The 17519-nt window shown below is 43.3% G+C and overlaps 1 protein-coding gene across 3 annotated transcripts in view; it reads left to right on the top strand.

Moving 5' to 3' along the window:
- Positions 1-15259, top strand: part of DCAF12 (DDB1 and CUL4 associated factor 12) — a 47633-nt gene extending 32374 nt beyond the window's left edge. For all 3 annotated transcript variants that reach the window (XM_073343388.1, XM_073343386.1, XM_073343387.1), the window contains 2 exons: positions 3577-3761; positions 5694-15259. In XM_073343388.1, coding sequence (XP_073199489.1) covers positions 3577-3761; positions 5694-5852 — 344 coding nt within the window. In that variant the 3' untranslated portion in view covers positions 5853-15259. The remainder of the gene's footprint in view (positions 1-3576; positions 3762-5693) is intronic.
- Positions 15260-17519: the final 2260 nt, after the last annotated feature.

Genomic DNA, 17519 nt, shown 5'->3' on the forward strand with positions numbered 1-17519 from the left:
GGGTCTGGAACATATGACTTATGAGGAGAGGCTGAGGGAACTGGGATTGTTTAGTCTGCAGAAGAGAAGAATGAGGGGGGATTTGATAGCTGCTTTCAACTACCTGAGGTGGTTCCAGAGAGGATGGTTCTAGACTATTCTCAGTGGTGGAAGAGGACAGGACAAGGAGTAATGGTCTCAAGTTGCAGTGGGGGAGGTTTAGGTTGGATATTAGGAAAAACTTTTTCACTAGGAGGGTGGTGAAACACTGGAATGCGTTGCCTAGGGAGGTGGTGGAATCTCCTTCCTTAGAAGTTTTTAAGGTCAGGCTTGACAAAGCCCTGGCTGGGATGATTTAATTGGGGATTGGTCCTGCTTTTGAGCAGGGGGTTGGACTAGATGACCTCCTGAGGTCCCTTCCAACCCTGATATTCTATGATTCAAAAGAAACTACAGCATTTGCTCAAACTCCCTGAAAAAGCACAAGATCAAATCCACACAGAGACACCCCTGGAACTCCGACCTGGGATATTCTATCTACTACTCAAGATCCATAAACCTGGAAATCCTGGGCGCCCTATCATCTCAGGCATTGGCACCCTGACAGCAGGATTGTCTGGCTATGTAGACTCCCTCCTCAGGCCCTACGCTACCAGCACTCCCAGCTACCTTCGAGACACCACTGACTTCCTGAGGAAACTACAATCCATCGGTGATCTTCATGATAACACCATCCTGGCCACTATGGATGTAGAAGCCCTCTACACCAACATTCCACACAAAGATGGACTACAAGCCGTCAAGAACACTATCCCCAATTAATGTCATGGTTAACCTGGTGGCTGAACTTTGTGACTTTGTCCTTACCCATAACTATTTTACATTTGGGGACAATGTATACCTTCAAATCAGCGGCACTGCTATGGGTACCCACATGGCCCCACAGTATGCCAACATTTTTATGGCTGACTTAGAACAACGCTTCCTCAGCTCTCGTCCCCTAATGCTCCTACTCTACTTGTGCTATATTGATGACATCTTCATCATCTGGACCCATGGAAAAGAAGCCCTTGAGGAATTCCACCATGATTTCAACAATTTCCATCCCACCATCAACCTCAGCCTGGTCCAGTCCACACAAGAGATCCACTTCCTGGACACTACAGTGCTAATGAACGATGGTCACATAAACACCACCCTATACCGGAAACCTACTGACCGCTATTCCTACCTACATGCCTCCAGCTTTCACCCTGACCACACCACATGATCCATTGTCTACAGCCAAGCTCTACGATACAACCGCATTTGCTCCAACCCCTCAGACAGAGACAAACCCCTACAAGATATCTGTCAAGCTTTCTTACAACTACAATACCCACCTGAGGAAGTGAAAAAACAGATTGATAGAGCCAGAAGAGTTCCCAGAAGTCACCTACTACAGGACAGGCCTAACAAAGAAAATAACAGAACGCCACTATTCGTCACCTTCAGCCCCCAACTAAAACCCCTCCAATGCATTATTAAGGATCTACAACCTATCCTGAAGGATGACCCAACACTCTCACAAATCTTGGGAGACAGGCCAGTCCTTGCCTACAGACAGCCCCCCAACCTGAAGCAAATACTCACCAGCAACCACACACCACACAAGAGAACCACTAACCCAGGAACCTATCCTTTCAACAAAGCCCGTTGCCAACTGTGCCCACATATCTATTCAGGGGACACCATCACAGGGCCTAATAACATCAGCCACACTATCAGAGGCTCGTACACCTGCACATTCACCAATGTGATATATGCCATCATGTGCCAGCAATACCCCTCTGCCATGTACATTGGTCAAACTGGACAGTCTCTAAGTAAAAGAATAAATGGACACAAATCAGATGTCAAGAATTATAACATTCATAAACCAGTCGGAGAACACTTCAATCTCTCTGGTCATGCGATTACAGACATGAAAGTTGCGATATTACAACAAAAAAACTTCAAATCCAGACTCCAGCGAGAGACTGCTGAATTGGAATTCATTTGCAAATTGGATACAATTAACTTAGGCTTGAATAGAGACTGGGAGTGGCTGAGTCATTATGCAAGGTAACCTATTTCCCCTTGTTTTTTCCAAACCCACCCCCACCCCCGACGTTCTTGTTAAACCCTGGATTTGTGCTGGAAATGTCCGACCTTGATTATCATGCACATTGTAAGGAGAGTGGTCACTTTAGATAAGCTATTACCAGCAGGAGAGTGGAGTGGGGGGAGGTATTTTTTCATGCTTTGTGTGTATAAAAAGATCTTCTACACTTTCCGCAGTATGCATCCGATGAAGTGAGCTGTGGCTCACGAAAGCTTATGCTCAAATAAATTGGTTAGTCTCTAAGGTGCCACAAGTACTCCTTTTCTTTTTGTGAATACAGACTAACACGGCTGTTACTCTGAAAGTTTTATTAATAAAAGCTATAAAATGCAGGAATTGGTTTGGAGACCATGTGTCCTCTGTGTGCATTCATCATCCCTACCTCCCTTGTGTGAGCACCCTGATGGATTGCTCTTCAAGAGCAGCTTCAGAGTAACAGAAATAAGTGCTATTTTTCTAGCCCAAATGATCGATCTCTTACTGACTATGCTAGCCTCTGCTCCCTTATACAGAGTCCGAACCTACTTGCACACTGAATTGCCAAACCCAAATCTTTCTAACATGTAAAAACGACATAGCTGGATGGGAGCAGGCATATTATTTACACTCAACTTTCACTTCCATTTTGAATGTTTAATTTTATCTTATTTTAAACAAACTGTAGCATGCTTCATAAGCTTCTTGTATCATACTAAGAAGGTGGCAGAAGCTGTTTTTGGTTCCTCACTGATTTATTGGGTTTCTTTGTGGATCTACAAAACAAATGCTTTATATAGCAAATAGCGAAGTGATGACTGGACCTTAATAACAAAGTAATGGTACGTACTTTTGTTTGGGTAAACTCTCTCCCCAAAGCAGATCAGTTTAAATGACTCTTAGTTCAGGGCACAAACCTAGATTTTTGAAGTGATGTTTGGAACACAGGGAGATGAGTCTTAAAGGACAGTCTCCTTCCTAGTGATTAGTACATCTGCATATGGTAGCCCTCAAAGTAGTCATGGGTCTGCTCCTGCTCCCACTGAAATTAAGGAAGTCTTTCCATATTGTTTCCTTGTGCTCCCCCCCGTCTGTACCCACCTCTCTAGTTCAGGTCTTTACTTAGATTGTAAGCCCTTGGGGGCAGGGCCCATCTTTTGGTTCTGTTTGTATGTTGTCTGGCACAAGACAACTCTGTTAGTGGGGCTCCTTGGCACGCTACTCTGATATAAATAATGGGACCTGGATCAGATCCTTTGTGGGGAGAGGGGAAGATATTTGCAATTGCAGCTGTGATTTCTGTAACATAAATAGAACTGACTTGTGCTGTCTTACAGTTAAAGGGAAACAAAATAATCTGCCTATTAATACATTCTAGTAACACAGAAAAAATAACCCTAAAGCAGCACCCACCACTGCATAGCCAGAACATGCATCTCCTCTTAAATGTGATTGTAACATTCCTTTTTCTTTGACAGGTATTCGGTCAGTGAGCTTTTATGAGCACATTATAACAGTGGGAACAGGGCAGGGTTCCTTGTTGTTTTATGACATCCGAGCCCAAAGGTTCCTGGATGAAAAGCCCAATCACACCTGCCGTGGACAAAAACAGAAACTAGGAGGAAGTGAAATTTTGAAGTTGACGACCGGGAAAGGCTGGCTTGTGAGTAGCTTGCAGCTGTTAAAGCTCTTCTATATAGGGAGGCTACAGGGTTTGAAGACAAGTTAATTCTACAGTTTTGGGAACTATGCGTGTCAAATGCGCTTCACGAAAACACTGACTCAGTGACTGAAATCCCTTTAGCCTTTCCTCAGAAATAACGACCTGTGGGGAACATTTCTCTAACTCGTTGCAGTTCTTAGCAAATGCCACTTTATATTTTCAATGTATTGTATTGCACTGTAAATCTAAGTGCTCTTTAAAATAAGATACATTTTAAGAACCTGAAGAACTTACAATGCTAGACCAGGCAGAGGGAAAGGATGGTGCAAAGCAATTATAGCGCATACTAGTAAGAATTAACATTTGATTTCAGCCTAACTCTTATTTTTCAGTTGCTCGTAACTGTCCGTCACAAGTACTCTTTTTATGAAAGCTTGAGCAAAATATGATGAGACAGTTCTGAATTACTCAATCTTGACATAAAGAAAAGGAGGACTTGTGGCACCTTAGAGACTAACCAATTTATTTGAGCATGAGCTTTCGTGAGCTACAGCTCACTGCATCGGATTCATATCGTGGAAACTGCAGCAGACATTATATACACACAGAGAATATGAAACAATACCTCCTCCCACCCCACTGTCCTGCTGGTAATAGCTTATCTAAAGTGATCATCAAGTTGGGCCATTTCCAGCACAAATCCAGGTTTTCTCACCCTCCACCCACCCACACACAAATTCACTCTCCTGCTGGTTATAGCCCATCCAAAGTGACAACTCTGTTGCTATTACCAGCAGGACAGTGGGGTGGGAGGAGGTATTGTTTCATATTCTCTGTATGTAAATAAAGTCTGCTACAGTTTCCACGATATGCATCCGATGAAGTGAGCTGTAGCTCACGAAAGCTCATGCTCAAATAAATTGGTTAGTCTCTAAGGTGCCACAAGTACTCCTTTTCTTTTTGCGAATACAGACTAACACGGCTGTTACTCTGAAATCAATCTTGACAAAATATTCTCCTAGCAAAACTTTTGCATAACTGCTGCTGAATGGACAAACTTCATACTCTATTTTGTAGTTCTCATTGAAATCTCAGAAATAGATCTCTATGTTGAGCATTGGTACAGTAACGTTAGTTACACACAATTAAAGTAGATCTTATGTAGTCATAGTAGACTTAGGCTATTTGTTTGTGGTCTAGAAAACTTAGTCCCGGAGGCCTAGATTAGATATCTGCATTCAGGAGGGATCAAGATAAGAGCTGAAATAAAAAAAAAAATGGAACAAGTCAACACACAAACTACTGCTTTGGAAAAAATGCTATCTCTATTTTATACTTGTCAAATAAGATATTATACTCTGTGTTATACCCTTACATTCAGCATACACACTGCGTACACCCTGCTATGCTGTTGCTTAATAGAATGTGCATCTAACCTGTTGATTTAGGAGATCAGAAATACACTGTATTGGTGGAATTGTATAGGTTTTTCAGACTCGCTCCTGTTTGATTAGTACATCTACCCTTTTCAGACTGTGCAGGGGTGGGGACCATCATCAGTATGGGAAGAGGGGAACCCTGATCCTTGATTGAGGTTCCTAGGTGCTACCATAATATAAATTATTCCGTACAAAGTAATGACTCTCTCAGTTCTAGTTATTAAATAATTAAGTCTGCGTGATTATAAATGAGATTTCCAACCTTATTTTCCTCCCCTCCCCCCAGTGTTCTTTCTGAGGAAATTTGGGCCATCAAACACACTGCAGGATGTCCCTGGTATCTTCCAGTTCTAGCCTATCCGCATAAACCCCAGGGATCATTAATGCAGAAAGCCCCTTTTCAGGCTATGGAGACTAAATTTTGCATTTGTGAAACAAGCTCTTGTCTTTTGCTAATTTTGCAGTGATACTGATCTGAACTTTCCTTTAACAGAATCATGATGAAACCTGGAGGAATTACTTTTCTGACATTAACTTCTTCGCAAATGCTGTTTACACCCACTGCTACGACTCGTCTGGAACGAAACTCTTTGTGGCAGGAGGCCCCCTTCCATCAGGACTCCACGGGAATTATGCTGGTCTCTGGAGCTAATGAGAACTCTTCCCAAATGCCCATCTTTACTTTGTCTTTCCTTTTTTAACAAAGAAATTGTGTGATGACATTGTTTTCTGGTTTAAATGCAAGTTATTTTTGGCAGAGTTTTCTGTTGGTCTTCAACAGTTTTGTACATCTTTTTTTGAACCAGATTTTGCTTTAACTTCCTTGATCCTTTATATGAAGGGTTTTTTAAATCCCTTTTTATTGTATTTACTCCAAATGACTCTTCCCTGTATAGGCTAACTACAGCCATATGCCCCCTACTTTGCTGTGAGGTAGGATTCCTTTTTTAGAGTGGTTGCTGCCAGGCTTTCTGTGAAAGTCAAGGGGCTGTGTGTATGCAGGTACTTTGTGTCGGTTACATTATCTGGAGTGAGGACTACTTGTAATTAAAAATATTAAAAATATTTATGAGATAAGCTACTACTTTATCTGCAGAGCCTGGCTCAGGCCTGGCTTGATTTTATTTTATTTTATTTTATTTTTTAAGTACAAGTCTAATGACACATAAAGGAAAGTAAATTGAAACCAAACTTGTTGGAACCCAGGGACAGAGTACCACCAGGAACATCTTCTCTAGCCCAGAGTGTAGCAAAGACACCAAGCCTGGCATCCCAGCAGTGCATGAGCAAAATTACTGTTTCTTGTTACCCCTTCTCTCTCTATTCTGAGTGTCAGTTTGCAGGGTTGTTGGAGCTACAGAGTAGGCTGCCCGCACTGCAGCGGGGGTATTGTGTGACATGACAGCTGTTATGATGGTGGAATGCGGCTTATTGGGGCACTAAGGGAAATGGCATCCCAGGAGGAGAGAGATTTGCATGGTGGCTAACTTAATTCAATCTGATTAATTTCCAGACTAGCTGGGGGTCATCTGCGTGGCTGGGGCTAGATGGCAGGGAGGAGCCAGGGCCTAGGTACCTGGAGTCTGCCTAATGACACAAACTTCTCTCAGGTTGGAGATTCCCCCCGCCCACCTTGTAGCTCTCCTGCCAGCAGTGAGCAATGTTGGCAGGAATGGTCCTTTCTAGCCAGTTACTGCTATTAAATTTGGTGGGCAGGGGGATGTTACACTAATATTTTCATATTGTTCCCCTCCTGGCCTTTGGAAGGAGGGTGTCATATACAGTTAGTTGATGCTATTAGCAAATACAGTTGTTGTCTTCTTCTCTAATGACTGTAGACTCTAATTTTTTAATTTGAAGCTTACCAGGTAGCTAGACTTCCTGTTCAACTCATCATGTTAAGAAAAGCATAGGCTGTCACTTGGATTTTATGGGAGACTGTCTTTTTTTCTTTCTTTCTTTTTTTCCCCCTCTGAGCGCCTATCTTATTGTTCAGTCCAGCCTTGGATTTCACCAGGAGCTGTGGGTGCAGGATGACAGTCTGGATACGCTTAGCGAACAAAATACAAGCCCAGTCATGGAGGGATTGTGCATTTCTGGTGAGGAAAAGGTGGTCTTGTGGCTAAAACACAGGGTTAACTATTGGACTCGTTTCTCTTCCTGGCTCTAGCTGCTGTTGCCTGTCATTTCATGTCTCTGTGCCTCACTGTGCTGATTTGTAATATGAGGTTAATAGCATGCGTGGCACCTGAGGTAATTTCTAACTTGAAATTATCAGACGAAAGACATGGTAGAAGTGCAGGTTTCCCCCCCACATTCTGATTGCACGTCAAGGGTAAGGAAAGCGTTGTCCCGTACGCACACCTGGATTTGAAGTATAGGTTACTTAAAGCTAAGGCCTGACTTAATCACTTTGCAAACCAAGAAACTTTACTACTGCATTCCAGACTTCTGCTAGTGGGTTCATTGCTTAAAATCTGCATCAAAGCAAAAATGTAACATTAAATATGGTTTTATTACGCAGTGTCCAAGTAGTAGCTGTTAAATTATAGGGCTGTAAATGGTGTAGTTCTCTCAGAACTTCCGTTGTTTAAATTGATGTAAAGATTCTAAGTATTTTTATACTGTCACCAGTCACTGTTCCATGGTGGGAACATGTTGTTTTTGGGGTTTCTTTTATGAATGTGTGGCGGGGCAGAGATATAGCATTTGACTCTGTCCAGAAATATGCAAAGGAAAATAAATATTTAATCTACATGAAATATGGTGACACCATCTCTGTGAAGGAGTAGTCTGAAATCCTGTCTAAGATCACCCTTCTATAGATAGGTTCTGCATTCTGTTGGGGGGTGTTTTATTCCCAGGCAGGTCCTGTTGTTTGGGGTCAGATTTGCAGAGGCACTGAGTACTCAGCTCCAGCTGACATCTCTGAGAGCAGAGCTCACTGTGTTAAAGTTGGTCCACAATGTTTAGTAACATTTTAAATTTTTTTAATGCTGAAGGAAGCCTTTTGGTCTTGAAATCTAACCCCCTTTATAGTTAATTGTGTTAATTTGAAGCTCATTTGTTTGTAGCTTTGACTCCTTGGGGAAATTGTTCTCTCCATATTATTTTGAGCATTGTCCAATGTAGATGTGTTGGTGTTAAGGGGACACCAATTTAAAATTAGTCCGTTTCATTGTGGAGGAAGGGGGTCGTGGAGATGATGTAGTTTCAAGTACTCCACTTGTTCCTGAGCCTTCTGCAGGGCTTGTCATCCTATTGGGGACTATTTCCTGTTCTGGGGGTGGAATTTTTCCCTTACATGAAAAGCCCATCCAAACAAGGTAACTGGAATATACACCCAGTGCTGTCCAATGCAGAAAGAAAACTGGGAAATACTTTTCTTTATCCTGGTAATCCTGTGCTGCTTTTAACAGTAATAGATGATAAAGTTTCAGACAAATGTTTTAAGTAGATGCCCCTTTGAGATGGGATGCCTTACTGTGGTGTGATCCTCAATCTCCAAAGCCAAATATTTCTTTTGATCCACTGAGCAGTTAGGGAAACTGAGGCTGGGAGGGGAAGTGATGTGCCAAGTGTCGCACGGTAAATCCGAAGTAGAAATAGGGAAAGAGTCTAGGGTTCCTGATTGCTAGTCTCTGCCTGTTCATTGCACTATGCTGCTTCGACCACACCGTTTTAGATTTAAAATTGAAATACCAGAACCTGGCGGGGTGGATAGCAGCACATGGGGATCCAAATATGGGTCACTGGTTTGCTGGCACAGCAGTATCACAGCAGTGGGGAGGCTATGAGCCCAGCCATAGAAGTGGGTGTGAAGACACAGCTCCCATCTCTCAAACAACAGTAGAGAAACCCTATTGGGGGTGAATCTGGCCGCCTGACTAGATTTCAATAGCTTTAAAATAGGGTACAGAAACCCAGTGGTGTTCTCGCTTTGTTTGTTGACTAGCTAATTTTTTCAAGTGCTCAAAGTCAGATATCCCTTGTGACTTTTTTTTTTCTCAGAGTTGCTTTGAGGGAAAGAAGGTTCTTAAGGATCATTAAGACAGGCATTTTTCTGATATTTGGCATTATATTAACGTGGTCTCCTGTTTGCATTGTAATGTCTCAAGCAGTTTATTTTATCATCCAGAACTTTTCATAAGGCTGCTATAGAAAGCACGGTATCCTTGAAGCACCATATGCATTTGTTCTAATGTAGAAGCAGATTAATTATTTAACAGTGACGGACCCAATAATAGCCAACTCATGAGTACTGAGTGGGAACCCTACAGCAGCTAGCCAGTGTGCTCATGATGAGAGAGAACCAATTTCCATTTCCTTTTCCTTTTCCTAAACTGTCCAGCTTTTTCCACCTTCAAGTTCAACATTATTCCCCCAGGCCATTTTTCTATTAACCCTTCCAACCTTAGTCCATCATCTCCCAGTCTGTCCTGCCAGCCAAGAAAGCTTGACACAGCTCTCTGCAGTATCACTCTGAGAGAGCTAGAGGCCATGTTAGATCAAGCAGCCTCCCATTAGAGGCTGAGTGTGTTACCACCCCAGCACTCCCAGCTCAGGAGAGCCACAGACCAAGCTCAAGTTTCATTGAGATTCATAGTTTGTGTTAATTCTGGGCCAGTTCCAGTGGTGCCGAAGATAGATAGCATATATATTTCTAAGCTATTTAAAAAACCCACTTAAGACCGGTCCAATTCAACACCCATTGAGGTCAATGCAAAAATACACTATCGTAATAATCGTTGACTGGCAATTTTCATACCTTCAGGTGTGAGTCACTTCCATCTAAACCTTGCTCCCTGAGGTGCTGCTCTTGTGAGAAGTTTGTAGCTGCAAAGTCCCAGAGAAGACTTGTATTTTTCAGATGCCCATCTTTGCAGTGGTGTCAAAGAAGCTCTGAGAGCAACTCATCTCAAATTGCATCTCCATCTGAAAATGCTGCATCTGTTGTCAAAAGTAACTGCAGGGCTTCCTAAAACAGAGATCAATTTATTTTTTTCAGATTGTCATTGTGGATTTTACAGCAATTCGTGGAGGGTTGGTTTCACTGTGGTGTTGGTGGTCAGTTGCATCACTCCCATGTCCTAATCTTAGGGCAGAATAGAGGAGAGGGGAAGGTATTCACACTCTTCTCTGGGGCAGTTTGTGCATGCTGTTCTCCTGGGTCTGCAAGTAGCAGCAGCATAGGGGCAGGCAGGAGTGTGTGCAGAAAGGAGGGCAGGTTTGGTGTTGCTCTCAGAACCACCCAGAAGTTCTATTTAAAGGAGAAACTTAAGTTGATATTGTCCCTTTATGTGGAATCTATTCTGGCTGTTTTCCATGTGCTGGAATATATTGCTTGGGAATTAGGTAATCCTTGTAGCTTCATCTGTGCTGGGTCTCTTCATCAAAACTGGATACTTAAAAATCCTGTATTGGATACTTGCAAAAAACAAAAAAACCCACAGTGTTTTCAAGAGTTGTCTGAGTGGAACCTGGTCTGTTTTGTCCCTAGACTCCAGAGGCCTTCAGAAGCCATTTTTCAACCTCCTCTCTTCTAGCTGTATGCTGGGACCTGTAGTTCCGGCAGGACATTCATATGTAAAACAAAAATGCTGTGGCTAGCTAAGCTGTAGGCTCCATCTGACCAACTGGGTAACGGTATTGACTGTATACAAATTTACATAGCCCTGTATTTTATTTCAGTCCAGTACTGTGGCAAACACTTGGAGACATGTACAGTCTCCTGTCTGTAACCCCTTCAAACACTGATTCTCTGGTCTCAAAACTAATATCTTGGAGATAAGCAGATTCTAAAAATCATGAGCTTTCTATAGATTTCCTTAATTAGAAGGGAAATTTCAGGTGCTGAATCTTAAATCTCATTAAACTTGTACTTTTTGTTTACCTGCTCACCTGGTTTCCTCTCCTACTATGGCCTCCTGCAGTCTCAGGGTATATAAATCACTATGATTCATCCAAATAACGAAAAGGACCAATCAGAGGTTAACGTGCCTTTCTCTTATGGTACCTTGATCTTTGTAAAGTTACCTGACAGAAACTCATTGCTGTCTTTTTCTAAGATGTAAACCGTGAAGTTGCAACAAGTTTGTATTGTGGTGACTTTTTTTATTTGACATTCAAGAATATGGGACAGACACAAATCAAATGCACTGATTTTTGTCTTGGGATGAGTCCTTTCATAGACATCAGTGCTTACATGTTTGGTAATATGTACATAAGATGCTGGATCTTCCCCACTTGCCTCTGATGCACAAACTATGCAGGATGTTTAAAATATGTGGGGATCACAACTGTGGCTTGGGGTTAGGTTGTCTTAAAGTGAACTGTAGTTCTTTTAAAATGTTTTTCCAAGTAGACCACACTTCACAGACTTAAACATCCAGTGCATTGAAAATATCAAGACTTCTGTCACTTGCCTGCTTCCGTTTTAAATTCAGGACCCAATGTTTCTTTGGCATACATTGCTGTTGTGCGCACGCATGCACAAAATAATTCTCAGTATGGTTTATAGCATCAACTATTTCGATACAGTGCACAATCTTGAACTTGCACCTAAGCAGTTAAGCGAAGGGAGTAGAGGTTTTTCAAATGTTCTGTAGTTCATGTGTTTAACTTGAGGGCTAAATGTCTAAAACTGTCCATGCAATTTGCAAATTAAACAATGAAAACTTGCAGACTACATGCAGAAACCAACTTATTTGTATATGTAGCTCAGTGTCTAGAAAGTTATCCTGTAAATAGCTGCTCTTCTCTGAAAAATAACTTTTAAAAAGAGAGAGGCTTTGTGGGGTTGGTTCTGTTTCTCAGTGACTTCCAATGTGCTGAATTGGAGTACAAATATTACTTTTCTAACTACCCTGCAAATTCAATATGATCTGAAGTTCAAGCTGGGTTTCTTCTTGTGTATCACTAATCCCCACTGCTTTCAGTGAGTTTGCAAATGAGTCGCTGATTGGAACTTTAGCACAAAAATTCTACTGAACCAGATTGTCACTCCTTCTTTTCTGCTAGCCCTACAGAGCCAGCACAGCTGTGTCAATGTATGGTCATTAGTCTTTGGATATAATGTGCACATGCCTAAAATGGAGTAACCTAGAGATCTTATTTAGTGTAGCTTTTGGCCCTACTTATCCTCATTGCATCCTACAGAGCAGACTTAATCTGACTTGTTTTCTGGTTTGTATTCTTTAGCGGTTTAACTTTTTTTCTCCATTCTTTCCAGTTCACCTTTAAGAATAAATTCCAAACTCTTGTCTGGTCTGAAAAATATTAAAATAGTTTGTACTGAAAGTTGTATGAAAAATCCTGGTTGCCCCTGGGTAGAAAGACCACTCTGTGCTGTGTCTTAAACCTGTTGCTACCTAGCTGCATGTGAAATGACAATTCCTGCTTTTTTGGCAACCTCTACAGAAGCTGAAATTCTAACATCCAGATTTCATAAAGCAGTGGTCATAAGGTGGGAAGTGATGGCCCACTGTCTGCAATCTGAGCAGCAGGGAAACAACTAACAATGTTGTCATTCCACTTCAGAGTTAACACCCCATTGGAGTACTGTAGCGGGTACATCACACTTCCAAGCTGATTGCAGGTTCCTTCTGGTTACAGCACAGGGCTTTCTTCACAACTGTAATAGCTAGAATTACTTCCAAAAAAAAAAAAAAGGCAGTTTCTTGCCGTAATTAATGCAGGGGCGGGGAGCACTGCTGCTGGGACCGTATAGTTAAGTGGCAGCCACGTATTGCGTAGTTTGTCCAAGGGGAATTCCACATGCCTGTTACTTTAGAAGACAAGCAGCTATTTTAATACACTTGAACAATGAAGGTCTGTGGGTTCGGCTACAGCTCTTCATCATCCCTTATCTGACAGTCGATTACAACGCCTAGAGCTTGCCTGTGGAAAGTGGCTGGCCTTCTATCTTCAGAGATGCTGTGTGAAGATAGTGCGGGGAAGCACCAGTTTTTCCATTCATTGTCATCAGCCTGCCAGCCACCCCTTCCTCCCCAGGCTCCTACTGCGCTTGAGCTTTCCAGCCTTTCCCTGACTTAGGAAACGGCTTCATTTCTGGGGTGCTGAGGGGCAGCACTCTGCGCACTGCTGGCGGGCCATAGTGAAGAGGGCCCTTGTTTGTGGCTTCCTCCGCTTGGCTCTACCTATTGATCTTGCATTACCTCTGGGTGCAGGGGATGTAGAATTCCAGTTGGGACTTTAGTACTTCAACTGGCCGCTTCCCTAGGACTTCACAGAACGCAGCAGGGGCCGGTCCCCCTGGCTCAGTTTTCCTGCTCACAAAACAGCCTGCGGCAGGCTCTGTCCCTCTTGTTCTTCCACAAGCTTTGTTTCCATCATTCAGCCTTTTGTCCCAGTCACTCTTCTGTGGACTCCAGCATGTTCCATCGTGGCTTGCTAACTTGGGCCCCTGTTCAGCAGAAAACCAGGTTATGTGCTTACGCCCTGCTGAAGCTGATGAGACTTAAGCATATACTTCAAGCCCTTATGTACTTTGCTGGATCAGAACTTCTACAGTTTGATTCCCACCTTTCTCTTACCCAGCACTGGGTGTTTCCCTAAATTGGTCTCCTTCTCTGATCTGGAGGGCAGTGTTCCCCACTCATTCCGGCTCTGTAAATGAATTAATTCCTGCACTGCTGGCTATCTAAATCTGGTTGTTTTTTACTTTCCACCTTCTTGTTCTGGGGATGACTGCATATGTACAATGTCTACTGATTCCCACCCTCCGCTCTCCTGACGTGCTTTTGGGACCTGCCCTGTGAGGCATTGAGGTTACTTGTTTCCATTATGTGCAGAAGAAAACTTCTTCGATGAAAACAAGCCTTACGGGGGGAAACAAGCTTTGTATGCAGGGCACTGGAAAGGTACCTCTAGCTCAAGTAGATGAGGGAGCAGTTTAAAATAGTCTTAATGGAATAAGAACAGAGGTCCTGAATTGTGTTTTAATTCCTTCCACTGGATTCTAAATCCATTGAACGTTGCAATGTACATCACGGTTATTTCTGATCAATGCAAAGTGTGCCTCTTGGATTTCCTTAAGTATAATGAAAAGGTCAATCTGTTTCACTTTGTGTCTTCAGTGCAAGGAGTTTAACTGAAGACTGATTTTATGTGATTCCTGGTATTCAGTGTTAACATCCATAGAGCAGTCCTCGCTGGTCTTTCTTGAGCAGCATGCAGTGCTCTCTCTCGCTGTGTTATTGAATGCAAAATAAGGGGGTAACAGTAACAAATGGAACCTGCTGGGCTTTCCTTGTGTTAAGGAGATGATTTAAGGTTCCATGTGTTTTTATTCATTTTAAACCCACTGCAGTTACTCTACAGATCCAGCACCACTTTTTCTCTACTTTTAATGTGGGATCACAAAAATATGAATTCAGCAACATGTGATCCCTGTTGGCTTGCTTGCATATTTTTTTGCGGGATGAGGTGTTTTTTCTTGTGTGGAAGAATTCAAACCAGCTGCAAAGATTTGGTGACTGTCCCACGTCCGCTTCCTAAATGCAGTTGAGTGTTTTGGGCTTCTCTTCAGAATGTAAGAGGAGAGCAGTTAAAGTTGGGCGATAACTGTGACGGCTTTAGGTCATCAGTGTGTTACCTGATCATATGGACAGCGCAATGGGAGTTTGGTTTGCAAGTTGACATCCTTGTATTAAAGAATAAAACTCATAATTCCTGGTTTGGGGAGATTTGTGAATAGATTCATCTCCAAATCAAATTAAGAGGTTAATTTTCAATCTCACATTAACCGGGTTACTGTGTCCACAAGCCAGAAAGATCTTGCTCTTGGAAAAAGCATGCTAGTGTATGTGGCAATGACCAGTGCACTTTTTAATACATAGATCTGTACATTGTCATCTGAGTGTTAACCATTCTGTAGTCTGACAAATGGATCTTTTACTACTGCCCTGTTATATAGAATAATTGTAACTAACTGCAGTTTTTTTCCACTACTTGAAGTTGTGTGAACTGAAATTGGTGAACAAAAGTATTTGTGCATCTTAATATGGATATCTCTAAATAAAATGTATTTGTATAGTGTTGGTTAGTGGTGGTCTTTACTATTTAACCCCACCATTGTACATAAACCCAGGGGCAACCATGATGATCTGTATTAACAACCTGCTAGGAGCCGGAAGTAGAGCCTAACTGCTGTACCTAGCCTAGTATAAATGCCTAATAGCTATTAGTGTCATACTGGGAATCTAACTTGAGACCTACTGTCTTGGTCATGCCCCTTTTCAACAGTCAGGAGGCCTCCTTGCTGGCCTGGGTTGTTCAAAGGGAAATACATCTGAACTGCTTGTGGCATATTAATGACTGTATAGAGAAGAACATAATCTCAAGGACACTATGGAACAGCCCTCTTGTCCCCACGCAGCCAGAATCTATCCCATGCCCTACATGGCCCCAGCAGCAGAGTAGTCTCTGTTTCACAAGGAAATAAATCTAAAGGCAACACTGTAGGTATACTTTAGACTTCTATGCTGTCTTATCGCAGGGTCTCAAAGCCCTTCATAAACATGACATAGCTATGCTACTGCTGTCCCACCCTCTTGAGGCAGGCATAATCTTCATTTAACCGCTGTTTTGGCTTCACTACCTCTAGAGACATCTTCAGGGTGATGGTGAGAATGTAATAGAGGGCCCTTAGGATCTCTGGCAGGTCTGGCACACCACTTGCAGGCTTGTCTGTGCCACTAGATACTATTCAGCACACCGCTCATTATTTCTGTGCACAGGAGACATTTTGCATCTACACGCCCATGGCAGTCGTTTTCTCATTCCGTTTCCTTCTCACAGTGAAGTGTTTTGTTTTAACCACTCTACAGGCATGTTTGCTTTCTCTCTGTTTTCGTACCTATCCCAACAGGTTTGAGACCACTCCTGCCTAAGGAGGGTGTGATGCTGTTTCTTGCAGAGCCCATCAATCTCCACCAACTTGGGGGAAGGAGTCTCCCAGGTGAATTAGGAGACATCTTCTGCACAGAGTTTAATATACAGGAACAAAGCCCTGTACCTTGAAGAAGCTCCTAGCTAGTGCAAAACACAGCAGCTTGTGGATTCAGCAACACAGGTGCCCAGGAATTGCTTGCCCTGAGACACTGCTCTCTGCATTGGCTCCTCCTTGAACAGACTCCAGTTCAAAGTCATGGTCTGTACTATTTGGTCCAAAGTGCTGTATCGACTGGGCCCCCCCAGTTTCCAGAGACCTCCTCTCTGACCATTGCAACTGTGCTGCACTGGGACAATAAAACGACCAATGTGGGAGGCTTGTGAGCACAGATAAAACTCTGAGGCAGATAGGTCTATGCTATAGCGATTACTACCATGACTGCTACCCACCTGCTTTCCTGCAGTGGTAGCACTTCTGTTCCATAAACCCCCACACCCCTCTGAAGCATCGCTGCCAGGGAAGGCAGAGGAAGAGTATTGTCACTTTCACCTGCGGGAGCTCTTCTGATACTACAGTGATGAAGGCCAAGAACTTAGAACTCCTGTACTGTGCTTTCAAGGGACAAACCCAGTGTCAGTGCTCATAGTTACTTTGCTTCCTCCCGGTGCTGAGTCCTTTGCCTCGCGACTGCTCCGGGGCCAAGTACGGCAGGGCTGCCTCTAAAGTATGAGGGTTGCTTGTGTTTTGCATTTTCCAGCTCCAGCATATTTTTTAGTATAATGTGGTGTCTTGTCTCTGCCAGTTGGTGGTGCTGCTGTTACAAAGCAAAGGATCACAGTGGAACAGTGCCCGGGGCCTCGCACATGGAAAAAGCCACTGAGCACTCCAAGATGCTAGCTGATCAGACACCGTTTAGTTGGCTCTGCTTGGGCCCAGTTCCACATTTCTTGAGTGGCTGTGAGCATTTCCCAGCTGATTGTGGTGTAACGGTATAGAGCCTGCTTGCTACATTTTGGGGGCTCCCATGCAGTGGTCCACTCCACCCCCTGCTGGGAAGGGGGAGCAGTTACACCTTGACCATTTAAATATGGCCCAGAGTAAAATATGGACTGGGAAATCTCTCTCCGATAATGGGATTGCTTCCCCCTGAGGGGAGAGAACTCTCTTCTCAGCCAGCCTTCAAACTCCATGCCATAGGTGCTGACTCTGTGGGTGCTCCAGGGCTGGAGCACCCACAGAAGAAAATTAGTGGATGCTGCTTAGCATCCACCGGCAGCCCCCGATCAGCTCTTCTGCCTCCCTTCCAGCGCCTCCCGCCTGCTGCGATCAGTTCTTCAGCGGTGAACAGGAGGCGCTGGAGGGGAGGGGGAAGAGCAGGGATGGGGTGTGCTCGGGGGAGGGAGC

This window comes from Lepidochelys kempii, chromosome 5, assembly GCF_965140265.1.
Source record: "Lepidochelys kempii isolate rLepKem1 chromosome 5, rLepKem1.hap2, whole genome shotgun sequence".
Lineage (NCBI taxonomy): Eukaryota > Metazoa > Chordata > Testudines > Cheloniidae > Lepidochelys > Lepidochelys kempii.